This window comes from Chaetura pelagica, unplaced genomic scaffold (genome assembly GCF_000747805.2).
Source record: "Chaetura pelagica isolate M959 unplaced genomic scaffold, ChaPel_1.0 scaffold3, whole genome shotgun sequence".
In the NCBI taxonomy this organism is placed as follows: Eukaryota; Metazoa; Chordata; class Aves; order Apodiformes; family Apodidae; genus Chaetura; species Chaetura pelagica.
The window spans coordinates 594,887-606,676 of NW_009952974.1; the positions used below are offsets into that span (position 1 = coordinate 594,887).

At 48.0% G+C, this 11,790-nt stretch overlaps 1 protein-coding gene across 1 annotated transcript in view; it reads left to right on the forward strand.

Annotated features, from left to right (window-relative positions):
• The window catches only part of SLC12A8 (solute carrier family 12, member 8), a 48,248-nt gene extending 45,989 nt beyond the window's left edge, over positions 1-2,259 (forward strand). Inside the window, exons 12-13 of the mRNA XM_009996213.1 lie at positions 311-371; positions 2,094-2,259. Coding sequence (XP_009994515.1) covers positions 311-371; positions 2,094-2,259 — 227 coding nt within the window. The remainder of the gene's footprint in view (positions 1-310; positions 372-2,093) is intronic.
• The last annotated feature ends 9,531 nt before the right edge of the window (positions 2,260-11,790 follow it).

The window sequence follows — 11,790 nt, forward strand, 5'->3', positions numbered from 1 at the left end:
TGTAGGGAAGAAAAGGTACTGCAGCAGGTGCCCCTGCTTTGCCCATGGCTTTACTGGGCTGTAACAAGCCATCAGGCTGGGAGGGGACAGCTGTTCTTCAGGAGAAGTTGGAGTTAATTTCTTGACAATCCTTTAAAAGCCACAGCATGTGAGAAGACCACAGGAGTGTTCTCACCATGGCAAAATCTTTGTGCACTGGAGGCTGGTAACAAGTATGTTGGCTTGAGATTTTATGCAGAGAAATCAGCAGCCTAATGCTATTATGAGAGAATTAGCAGCACACTGACTTCTTGTGCCTTTTTCCCTGCAGGAGCAGCAGCAAATTTCAGTTTCTTTGGCTGGATTAAGTTGATTTTGATCACCTCGTGCAGGTTGGTACCAGTTGCTTGGCACACAGAGAGGGGTGGTAGAGTTGACTTGCTCAGAGTTATTCTTAATGGTAAAATTAACCATTTGCTTTCATCAGGCTGGCATGTGGCTGGTCAGGTAAGTGAGAGAGCTGGAGTCTCTCCTGCCTTGTGTGTGGACATGGCAGTTGATACCCATACCTCTGTGCCTGAAGTTCTATCTTGCCCCAAAGGTCTGTGCTCAACCTTGGTGGATAGAGCTGGAAAATCTAGTAGGAAATGGGGAGGACTCTGCCTCTTCCACCCACCATCCACTGAAAGCAAGCTACTAGGCACACATGGTAGCTGTGCTCAAGTTTCTGAGAGGAAATTTGTGAGGGGAAGCTGTAATAGCTACAGGGCAAACACAATAAACATGGCCTTCAATAAGGGAACCATTCAGTATTGAGGTTGCATGGGACTGCGGGAGCATTGTCTTCAGGTTTTCCTTCCCAGACACCTTAAGGGTTTAGTTTGGTGGGTTATTAACTAGTTTTGTTAATCTGTAATTAATTTTTACTTCCATCACAGTTGGGTTTCCCACAAAGGGTAGTAACCATCTCTGCCACTGTACAGTGCAGTGGAATTTTGATGTTCTTCATCAGTTGAGTTGTGGTTTTGTTGTGGCAGGTGAACACTGTAGTAAGGACTTCACAAGATGAGCTGCTGTGCTTTATGTGTGGAAATTTTGCGACTTTTTAAAAATAAATGGAAGTCCAGGCACTTAAGCATCACATGTGAAAAGGAGAAGCTATCCCTCCTGGAGAGGTAGCCCTGCTTCTCGTGGGTAGGGGTGCAGTTGTCACGGGGGGGTTGTCTCCTGTGGGTTATCCAGACCAGCACAGTCCTTAGCACTTCCATCAGTGTGACTGAGGGGCAAAGACCCTGCTGAGGAAGACTGAGCAGGGGCTGGTGGTCAGCCAGCCAGCTTGGTCCCCTTGTCCTAGTGCCAGGGCTCATGCTCATGCTATCGCAATGACAATTTTGGCTCTCTTGGGGATTAGGCAGGTAATTTTGAAGCCCACCTTCACTGCACTGTGAGAAATTGCATTGAAGTAATTTGCTGTTTTTTTCCTAAACTTTGTTTTCTTGAAATCCAGGCAAGACCTTTAATGAATTGAAGGTAAAGAAGAAATCCCATTCGAGGATGTCAAGGATCCTTGACACCTCTAAGGCTCTTAGGTGCTCAAAGAGGTCTGATTTGGTGCTATAAGCTCTTGCCATTCTGATTTTCAGGTGTGTAACAAGGTTTTCTTAAAATCAGCCTCTGTGATAAAGAGATTGCAGGAAAATCTCTTCCTTTTAAGAGTTACAAAAATAATTGAAATGTACACTAAAATTTAGGAAACTATAAGAAGGATTTTTCATTAGAAATGGTCCAAACTCCTTTTCCTGCATGGTGTGGAAACTGTTTGCCATAGCCAGTGTTTGGAGTGAGTCCAAAGAGCAAACATATTTGTTGACAAAATGTATATTTTCCCAGTGTTTGCTGGAGGAAGGGAGTACACTTTTTTTGTCTGTCTTCTCAGGAAAATGTTTTCAGGCTAGCTGAAATGTTTCAGGTTAGCTCTGTGCCTCCCAAGAGCACTGAGAAGGATTTCGCTTCATCCCAAACAGCCCTGCCTTGTTTGCACAGCCCAGGAGCCCAGCTGGTAATGGATGGCAAACAAGGGACTGGTGTGGGCACCTGTGCTTCTGTGTTTGCAGGAGAAGGCCATCTCCCAAGGAGCAGATCGTGGTGACACCATCCCTTGCAACAGTTGGCATGGAGACCACGCAGCTCACCGAGGAGAACGCAGACTTTGCCTCACGGGATCGCTATCACCAGTCCTCACTTGTCAGCAGAGAGCAGTTGGTGAATCAGTTCCATTGAAGGGCAACAAAGAATAATATATACACGTATATCTGTATCTCTATGATCAAGCTGTCACTTCAGAAAGCATTGGGAAATGTGAACGGTGCCTTGTGAAAGACTTGAATACATAAGAAAAGGATGCGAACGGTTATTTATATATCCGAGGCTTGTTTATGCAAATGGCAACATTGCTGGGTTTCAAATCTTATCTAAAATGGGGAGAAAAAATACAGCTGAAAGGGTCAGTCTGGGGAAGTGATGAGTTCCTGAGGACAGTGTAATCCTTTTAAAGAATTCTATTATAAACACTATTGAGCTCTGAAGACCATCACTGCTATAAAAGCATATGACTCCTCATTTCAAAGGTCCTCTGGGTGACTGGGGACACTTTGTGCCTGGGAGCAGTGACCGTGGCAGCAGGAGCCAGCATCCCACTCCCAGCTGTGCCACAGATGGATGTGACCTTCCAGGTCGGTTCACTTCTCCTCTCGGCATGAATTTGCCTACTTGGTAATACAGTAATTTTCTACCTCAGCATTTCAGTTTCCAAGGTCTGAGAAAGTACTTTAAGGCATTAGACAATAAGCCAGAATCAGTGGTAAGTCTTAAGGAGATTATGAAATATATTCTCAACTGGAATTGCACATTTGAATGCAGTAATGCAGTATAATGACCTCTACTGTGAAACTGTACAATGATGTCTTAGAAGCTGTTCAGAGTGATTTCCCACCTCCTTTCTGATGTGTCGCCTGGGACCTGACAACAGAGCTCGATCCAAATAGAGCATCTCCGTGCTGAAGGGGCAGATGATTCAGAAGGGCCTGAACAAGATAAGTTCAGCCCCATCTTTGCTAATTTTGCTTAAAGTGAGCTCCCCCAAGGAGTCATTTGTCCTTCTGCTGTGATTTGGGATGCAGGAGGTTGAGCAGGGGATGCTGCAGGATTTGCTGTGCAGACCTTAGGGTGGTGGGCAGTAGCTGTGGGGTGGGGTGATGTCTTGTATGGATGCCCCTGTCACCGTTGCTTCCAGTCCCCAGGGAGAAGCCCCTCTGCTGGACACAGTCCTCCCTGCTGGCAGCAGCCCAGGCAGAGCCCTGGGGAGCTGAGAGGGCGGGCTCAGGGCTTGGGGCAAGACCCTCAGCAACACAAACTCTTCTGATGCTAAAAGGTGGGGGAAGTCACTGCCTTTCATTTCCTTTCCTCTCTGATTGTTTCAGCCTGTAGATTATTTATGTCTCCTTCTGTGCAATAAAATCTTGAGACACCAGGAGCTCCTCTCTGTGCTTGCAGTGGGCACACTCAAGGCCTTTGAGCCCCATTCTGCTTGCTGTGCTCAGCACCTCAGTGCTACCAGCCCTGTCACATCTCCTGCTCTGGCTCCAGCTTTGGCTCTTCCAGCTTTCTTACAGAGGGAAGCAAAGGAGGCTTTCTGCTGAGATGAAGAAGAGAGCAGTCTGGTGCACTGCAGGGATTGTGTTCATTTTTATAGGTCACAGGTTTTTTGCTGAGTGTTTTTTACCTTAATTATCTCAATCAAGGCAAGATTATGTTTGTGTGGCCAGCTCTGAGCCACCTAAAGTCAGTTGTTCTGCATTGGAAACACTCCTCCCAGGGATACTTCCTTCCATTGCCTTTTTCCTTTGTTTTCCAAAGATTCTAGATGTGTTGTGGGGATGTGGCTCCATGCGGAGCTTTCCCTGGGTTCTCTGGGACCAGCAGCTCTAGAGAGCCCTTCCTGTGCCTGTCGCATCCTTGACCTTGGACCTACTGTTGTTGTGCAAACTCCAAGCACTCCTTGATGCTGATCCATCACTGGCAAGCCACTGGTGCTGTGTTATCCCCTGTTACAGTGTGATACACAACCATAATGCCAGTACTGTAAATCTTGAATGTCATAAAGCCTAAAGCCCTGTTGTATCAAAATATTGCAGGGTGCTTTCCCTTCCAAGATGGACATTGCCCAGCCCTGTGTTGCTCTGTAGCTTGAACAAAAGCAAACCCCAGAGCATGACACAAACTGATTAATGGGCAGAAATTCCTGGGTGAACTTCTTTGTTAGCTCCTCCTAAACAGTTTAGTTCCCTTCTTAAAGTAAGGCAGTGTGCCTGGGAGCTGGTTGAAGCTGAGTGGCTTGGTAGGGAGGAGTGTTTGCCTCTTCGACACCACGGTCCCTGCTTCTCCCCAAAACTGGGATGTCATGGGCCAGAAATAGAAGCAACTCCTCCTTTGGGCTAGCAGTATTGGGAAAGTGCCCCACAGCTTTGTTTTCAACAAAGTCTTCAGCAGCTGTCCCCTTCCCCTGCCACCACTGGTCCTGCTCCTTCAGCTCCAACAGCCCTTTGCATCTGAATGTCCTTTGGGACAATCCTGGTTGTGTTTGCTGGAGGAAGGCACCGTGACATGCAGGGGCCCGGTGAGAGGCTGTCCAGAGGGCTCTGGGGTGCAGGGATGGGTCATGCCTCAGTATTTCTGGAAAAAAAGCAGCATCAGGACTGGCATCAGTGCCAGATAGCAATAACTGCCACTGGGACCTGGCAGCAGAGGAGATGCTCTGCAGAGCATGTTGTGCCACGGGGTTCCGGTCTATGGGCTTCACATGCTGCTGCTGGAGAAATTCTTCCACATCTTCCCTCCACTACAGCAGGAACCAGCTTCCTCCGTCACCTAGTGAGTATGGACACCTCCTTTCCTTCCCTCAGCTCTGCAAGGGAGGAAGACCTTGCATGGGGCTGGTCTCCTCACTGTTATTGCAGGTTACGTGTAAAGCAACTTTTCTGTTTTGTGCTTGAAAAGGCACATGCTGATCTTTCCCAGAGCCTCAGCTCTGCTGTAGTTCACAGTGAAGAGTGGAGGGAAGCCCTGTTTTAGCACTGATAACCCCACAGACTGAGTAGTGCTGGTGGCTCGATGAGTTCTGGATGCAGGGGTATGCAGGACTTGCCCATCAAGAAAGCTTTCCCAGCAAGAAAGAGAAAGCAGGTGCATTGCCAGGTGTGGAAACATTTGTTTTGGAGAGAGATGTGGATGTAAAACTCTGGGTTTGCTTCTGTTTGAAGAGTCTAACTGTAAATTGGTGGCTCTAGTTTTGACATCTTCCTTTGCAGAGCATACAAGCACAGAAGGCAGCAGAGGATACTTTATCACTGGCTTTGGAGTATTGCCTGGAAGCTCATGCTGCATTTGAACACAAATAGGGAAGACTAAGAACGGGAAGGAGAAAAGTGAAGTTTCATTGTGATATTGGCATTAAGAGACAGCTCTTCAGTTGGTAAAAACAGTTATTATCCACCTGGCTCTGCCTGTGTATCCCGTTAGAAGTCTGCTTGGGGAGAGCCAAGCTCCTTCAACCCACAGCTTTGAGGTTCCTTGGATGGTCTTCGTTATGTGTGGTGGCCAAAAAAATCACACGCCTGCTGTGGTCACTTATTCATAGCAGATAGTCAGGACCACAGTGTTGATGTGGCACAGGATGATGACAAAATATGAAATGATGCTTCCTGTGCATGGCTGAGTTCAGGCACGGGAGACTCTGTGCCCTGTGAGCTGGTAAGCTCTTGCCCATGCTCCTCTGGTTCAGACAGGCAGCATCATGTTTATACTTGGGAGGTTGGAAGAGATTTGCTGAATCACAGGAGCCAGCCTGGGATTAACATTTAGGTTATTTGAGTTATTGCCCTTGCCTGCTGAATTTTAGAAAAGGCAATTAGTGGGGTAAAAGAGAGAAAAAATTGTAGGCACCCTATATATTTGGTAATTCCACACAAAAGAGGTATATACTGGACTTGTTTATATTCCTGACTTCACAGTGATGTGTTGCTGAAACCCAGATTTGGTTTTGCTTAAAACCTGAAGCAAGGTGAGAGCTCAGCAGTAACAGCCTTATAGAAGCTACAGAAAAGAGCCTCTAGCAGCAAACTCCAGGCTAGAGATAAATAGCTTTAAAGCCCATTAGGCACAAGAGAGGCTCCTTCTCTTTCCACCTTCTGCTCCTAGAGACTTTTTTCACCTCATTTTCCAGCACATTTCCCCCAATACCTGGGATTTGCCCTCATGTGAAAGCAAATGGAAACACAGGCACACTCCTAGGATGGGAGTGGTCAAGGAGAGCACCTGTAACTTCATCGGATCCAGATGTTGCTCCTAAAATTTGGCTGGATCTTCTTTCTGGATTTTAAGGGTGCTGCTGTGCAGTGTTTTGCTGAACTCCAAAATGGCTGGGTTTTTCTTGATGTGCTCCAAACCAGAGCTGCTGAAAAGGGTCCTGAAATAAATAAATCAGAAAGGTAGAATTGCTTCTTCCCAGCTGGATTTAAATGGCTGGGTTTTAATTTATTATATTTTTTTTTCCTCAGAAAATATGGGATTTATTTCCAGTGACAGGATTCAAAATGCAATGTCATTTTAATTTGTTGTGCATTTTTTTCTGTGAGGGATGAGAAGAGATCACAAGACCTGTATCCATCCTGCCCTCCAAATGTCAAGTATCTGGAACAAGCAGCTTCCAAGGGAGGTACAAGGCAAGCAGTTCTTGTAAAAATAAATCAATAAAATACCACCACCCCCAAAATTTCAAGAAAAATGGTCAGGTGCTAAGTGCCTTTTGGATGATTTGGATCCATTAATGGATGGCTTATTGAGAGTAGATGGGGAAGGTAATTAATTACTTGGTTAGGAACTATCTGTCCACTTTGGAAACTCAAGACTTTTAATAACAAATTCCAGGAGTAGAAAACATTCACTTTGTACCTTAATTCATCATCAGCTTAAAACTTGTCTGAGGTTTATGAGCCTGATCCAAGTTTTGGACAGATCTGGGCTGAGTTTCAAGGGAGCTGCAGGAGTTTCATGACATTGGCCAAGGCTGTGAAAAGCTCCTATAGAACCAGAGAGAAGGGACAAGTCAGTGTAATCCTGACAAAGTACTGGAGAGATGTCTCTTCTGTAGAGATCCTGGGGGTTTTTTGGTGATTACAGACTGAAAAAATGCAAAACTGGGCAAATTTGGTCATGTCTCTCCAGCTCCTCAGCCTGGAAAGTGGAAATCAAGGTGAAATAAAAACATTATGTTTGTCTTCCCCCCAAACACATTGATGGGTGGGATTGAATTAATAAGCATATAATATCATTCGTGTTTTATATAGGTGTTTTAGAGGCTGCCTGTGTTGATGATGTTTGTTTGTTTGTTTTGAGCTCCTTTAGGTGTTGATTGTGCTGGTCCTTTCAGATGGAAGTGTTAAATGTGTTTTAGCCATAATTTGGGAAACACTTGAGGTCATAGCTTCTTTTAGGAGGATGTGGTGGCATTATTTTGCATCAGGGTTTGCCTGATCCATCCAATTCCTTCAGGACAATTTCATGCATTTAAATCCAATGGAAGTTTTGTGCTCTGAAGGAAGGAGGGGAGCAGCCCTCAGTCCTGAGCTCTTGTGCAATGATTACTAGATGCAGCAGCAGAGCATGCAGTGCTGCCACAGGGCTAAACAACTCCAGGACCACATGAGGAAAAGCAAAGCACCAGTGGCCTTCACTGAGGAATCACAATCCACACAGCCACCTTCATCCTGCTGCAGAGCATCCTCCTCCCAGCACGGACACTTCTTGCCTGGCCTCCTAGGAGGGTGTCTAATGTGGCATGTGGGTGGCAGGACTGGTGGCCCTGCCACACCACCCTCTGCAGTCCCAATAGATTAAAAAAAAAAAATAAAAAAATCTATTTTCCCTTAAAAAAAACCCCAACAAAACAGAAAAAGTGTTTTTTTAATTTTTTTTTTTTTTTATTCTCCATGTTTTCATATGACTGTTGGAGCCAGAGCTTAAAAATATCAGCTGTAAATTGACTTCTTCAATGCAGGTGTATTCCTTAGAAGTGGTGAAGGTAGGAATAAAATAACATGGCAGGAGAACACAGTAGCCTTGAATTTACAGGCACTAAACCTTGGCAAATTAGGCACCTGTTGTGGGGGGGGGAAGGGATTGCATTTGGAAGCCTGAGACTGCCTGAATATCAGTGTTTCCTTTCCAGGTGCTTATGAAAAATGTGCTGCTTGTGACTGGAGCCACGATGGAGAGAGGAGAGAGAGCATTTTCTGATGGTAAAGACTGGTTTAAATCCAGGGGTGCTCACTGTGGGGCTCTTGCCCCAGCCGGGGCTTGTGAGGGCAGCAGCCTCCCCAGTGCTGTGTGCATTGGAGCCTGCAAAGGGCAATCCCATCCCTCCCCCCACCCGGGCGTGTTTTCCCACCTATATTCAGCTCGGGGCCCTTTGGATGGTGTTTCCTGGTTCTGGCTGTGTGTACAGGTACATGGTCTTTGTTGTCACCCCCCCCAGATGGTGACAAATGCCCAGTTTGGTTCAGAAATGCAGCATTATGGCAGCTCGGGCAGGTTTATCAACAATGTGGGAGAGATCATGAGTGTGTGTGTCCCTGAGGGGGATAATCCAGGTCTTCACTGCTTTCCTAACCAGTGGCACAGCACGGAGGGTTGTGCTACAATGCACCATAGGGGCACTGGTTGTTTTTTTTCAGCAATTTTTGGTTTTGCATTTGCCTGCTTCTGCTATTGCTCTCGATGCACCTGTTGAGTAAAACGGTAGGAATAATTTATTTAGATTTTTTTGGAAAATGAGTCAATACTGTGCTTCCTGATGGTTGGATTTATAGCTTGGGAGGACACAGCATGAGTGGGGAGCTGCTACGTGGCTTAGACGTTGGGGAAATCTCTTGGGAAAGGTGAGGGAAAGGGATGAGAGCTGCAGGCTCAGTGTTATGGCCCTCAGGCCTGAGGGTGAGTGGACACAAGAGCTGACATTTCACGTCAGGGCTGGGCTTGGCTTTGTCTTGCCCCAGGCAGCCCTGATGGTGTGTTGGAGAGGTTTCCTTGCCCCGGCTGCCTCATTTTGTGTTACACAGTTAAAGGATGTAGGAAATCGTCAGGTTTGCTTGTTGGCAAGACTTCTGGTGCTGGGACTAACAAAACTGTCTGAAGATTCCTAATTATTACTGATACAAGGACAGGCTGAAAGAGTTGGGGCAGTTCAGCCTGGAGAAGAGAAGGCTCCAAGGAGGCATTATAGTGGCCCTCCAGTGCCTGAAGGAGCTGCAGGGAAGCTGGGGAGGGGAGGAAGGATGGGGACAGGACTTTTTACAAGGGCATGGACTGATAGGACAAGGGAGAATGGCTTTAAACTGTAAGAGGGGAGATTTAGATTAGATATTAGGCCGAAATTAGTGTGAGGGTGATGAGACACTGGCACAGGTTGCCCAGGGAAATTGTGGGTGCCCCATCTCTGGAAGTGTTCAGTGCCAGATTGGATGGGGCTTGAAGCAGCCTGGTCTAGTGGGACATGTCCCTGCCCATGGCAGGGGGTTGGAACTAGGTGATCTTTCAGGTCCTTCCAACTCAAACCATGCTATGATTCTATGATGTTACTTATTATCTTAGGAATCAGTGATGTGGAGTCCTGTGTTTTATGTATAAAGATATCCCCAAGTATTTGAGCTGCTGCTCTGTGATCCCTGTGCCATCTCCCAAACTATCAAAACACTTTACCTGAGCTTTAATTCAATCCCATGATGTCATGTAACTTAGCTGTGTATTGGTATCTCCATCTTTTTGGATGAGGAATTTTTTTCTACACAACCTATTCCATAAAGAATGGATAAGGACATTGGCAAGGCTGAAGGAGATAAAGATGTCCTGGGTGGCTCATGCACCTTGGTAGTAAGTGATTGTGGCTTCTGGGTCACTCAGGTGTTCTCAGTTGCCAGGACTTGGCTGCTGTATAATTAGAGGTGTCATTGTGATTTGTTTGTGCTGCATTTCCTAACATGTAGTACTTCCCAAACAGACACTACCTTGACTTGTTTCTGGAGTGTAAGCAAATTTGAGGCAAGATGATGCCAAGAGTTGTAGGGAGCAGAACAGGGAATGTGCTGATAGAGGGATGCTTCCATGGGCTGCCTTTTCCAGAGCTTCATGTATGATTATGGAAGCAACAGAGTGAAGATTTCCAAGTGTGCTTCACTGCGTGTTGAGAGACAAGCAGAGGTAGGAGAGACCGAGTCCTGTGTCTGGGTAAAGCCAAGGTCATTGACGTGCTGGTGTGGGCTCATCAGTGCCACCTTTTGGGTGGAAAGAGCGAGCAGATGTTTGTCAGCCATCCCCTGCCTTTGGTGAGGGCAGAAGGGAAGAGTGGGGGCTACGGGCCAGGTCCGGATTTTGTCTGAGGCTGTAGCTGTCTGGATGTGGTGTATTGTCACTTGTCACCCTTCTTGAAAGGTCGGGTTGGCTTTTAGAAATGAAGCCTGATTCTGAAGTAGCTCGAGGGAAAAGCAAAGGGCTCCCCATTTCAGAGGGGAGGGAGGTGCTGCCCAGGATGGGTTTGTGTTCTCTGGGGCCGGGACGCTGAGCCGGGGCTGCCCGGAGCGCTGGCAGAGCCCGGGCTGCTGCTCCCTGCCCTGCCCTCACGCAGCACCGGGAGGCTATGAAAGGGAATTCCAGAACAATGGAGGGAAATCCTTTGCCTCCCGTCCAGGCCAGCCTGGGAAGTTCACCACTGCAAGAAGCTGCGGCTCAAACGCTGCTGCTGCATTTAAAAGCGAGCAGCTTCGCTTTAGAACCAAGGGAAGGTCTGAAGGCGTTTGCCAAGGACTTGGTGTTGATGGGAACTAAGTTTGGGGCTACCTAGTTCTCCCCACACTCCCTTGGAAAGTAACTTTTCAGTCGCGCAGACTGAAACCCCCGCCCGGCCGGGCTTCCTGCTGCTTCCCAAGCTGTATGGGCTTCGGCCAGAGCGTGATCCTGAACGTGATTGATCACCCATCGATCGATGCCTTTGTTTCCCCGCAGCTCAAGCAGGAGGGCGGGAGCGCGGCCGAGCCGCCTTCCCCTGCTCGTGTGCGGATCCCCGGGTTGTTTTGCCCTCCTGCCCCGCAGCCCGAGCCCGGGCTGCTGCTGCCTGCCCTGCCCTCACGCAGCACCGGGAGGCTATGAAAGGGAATTCCAGAACAATGGAGGGAAATCCTTTGCCTCCCGTCCAGGCCAGCCTGGGAAGTTCACCACTGCAAGAAGCTGCGGCTCAAACGCTGCTGCTGCATTTAAAAGCGAGCAGCTTCGCTTTAGAACCAAGGGAAGGTCTGAAGGCGTTTGCCAAGGACTTGGTGTTGATGGGAACTAAGTTTGGGGCTACCTAGTTCTCCCCACACTCCCTTGGAAAGTAACTTTTCAGTCGCGCAGACTGAAACCCCCGCCCGGCCGGGCTTCCTGCTGCTTCCCAAGCTGTATGGGCTTCGGCCAGAGCGTGTGATCCTGAGTGATTGATCACCCATCGATCGATGCCTTTGTTTCCCCGCAGCTCAAGCAGGAGGGCGGGAGCGCGGCCGAGCCGCCTTCCCCTGCTCGTGTGCGGATCCCCGGGTTGTTTTGCCCTCCTGCCCCGCAGCCCCGCGGCGGGAGGGGCCTGAGCAACGCACCGGGGCAGCGCTGCCCTGCGGGGCGAAAGCGCTGCGGGGGGAGGGGGCGGGGTGGGAAGGGTCCGTGCCCGGAGCT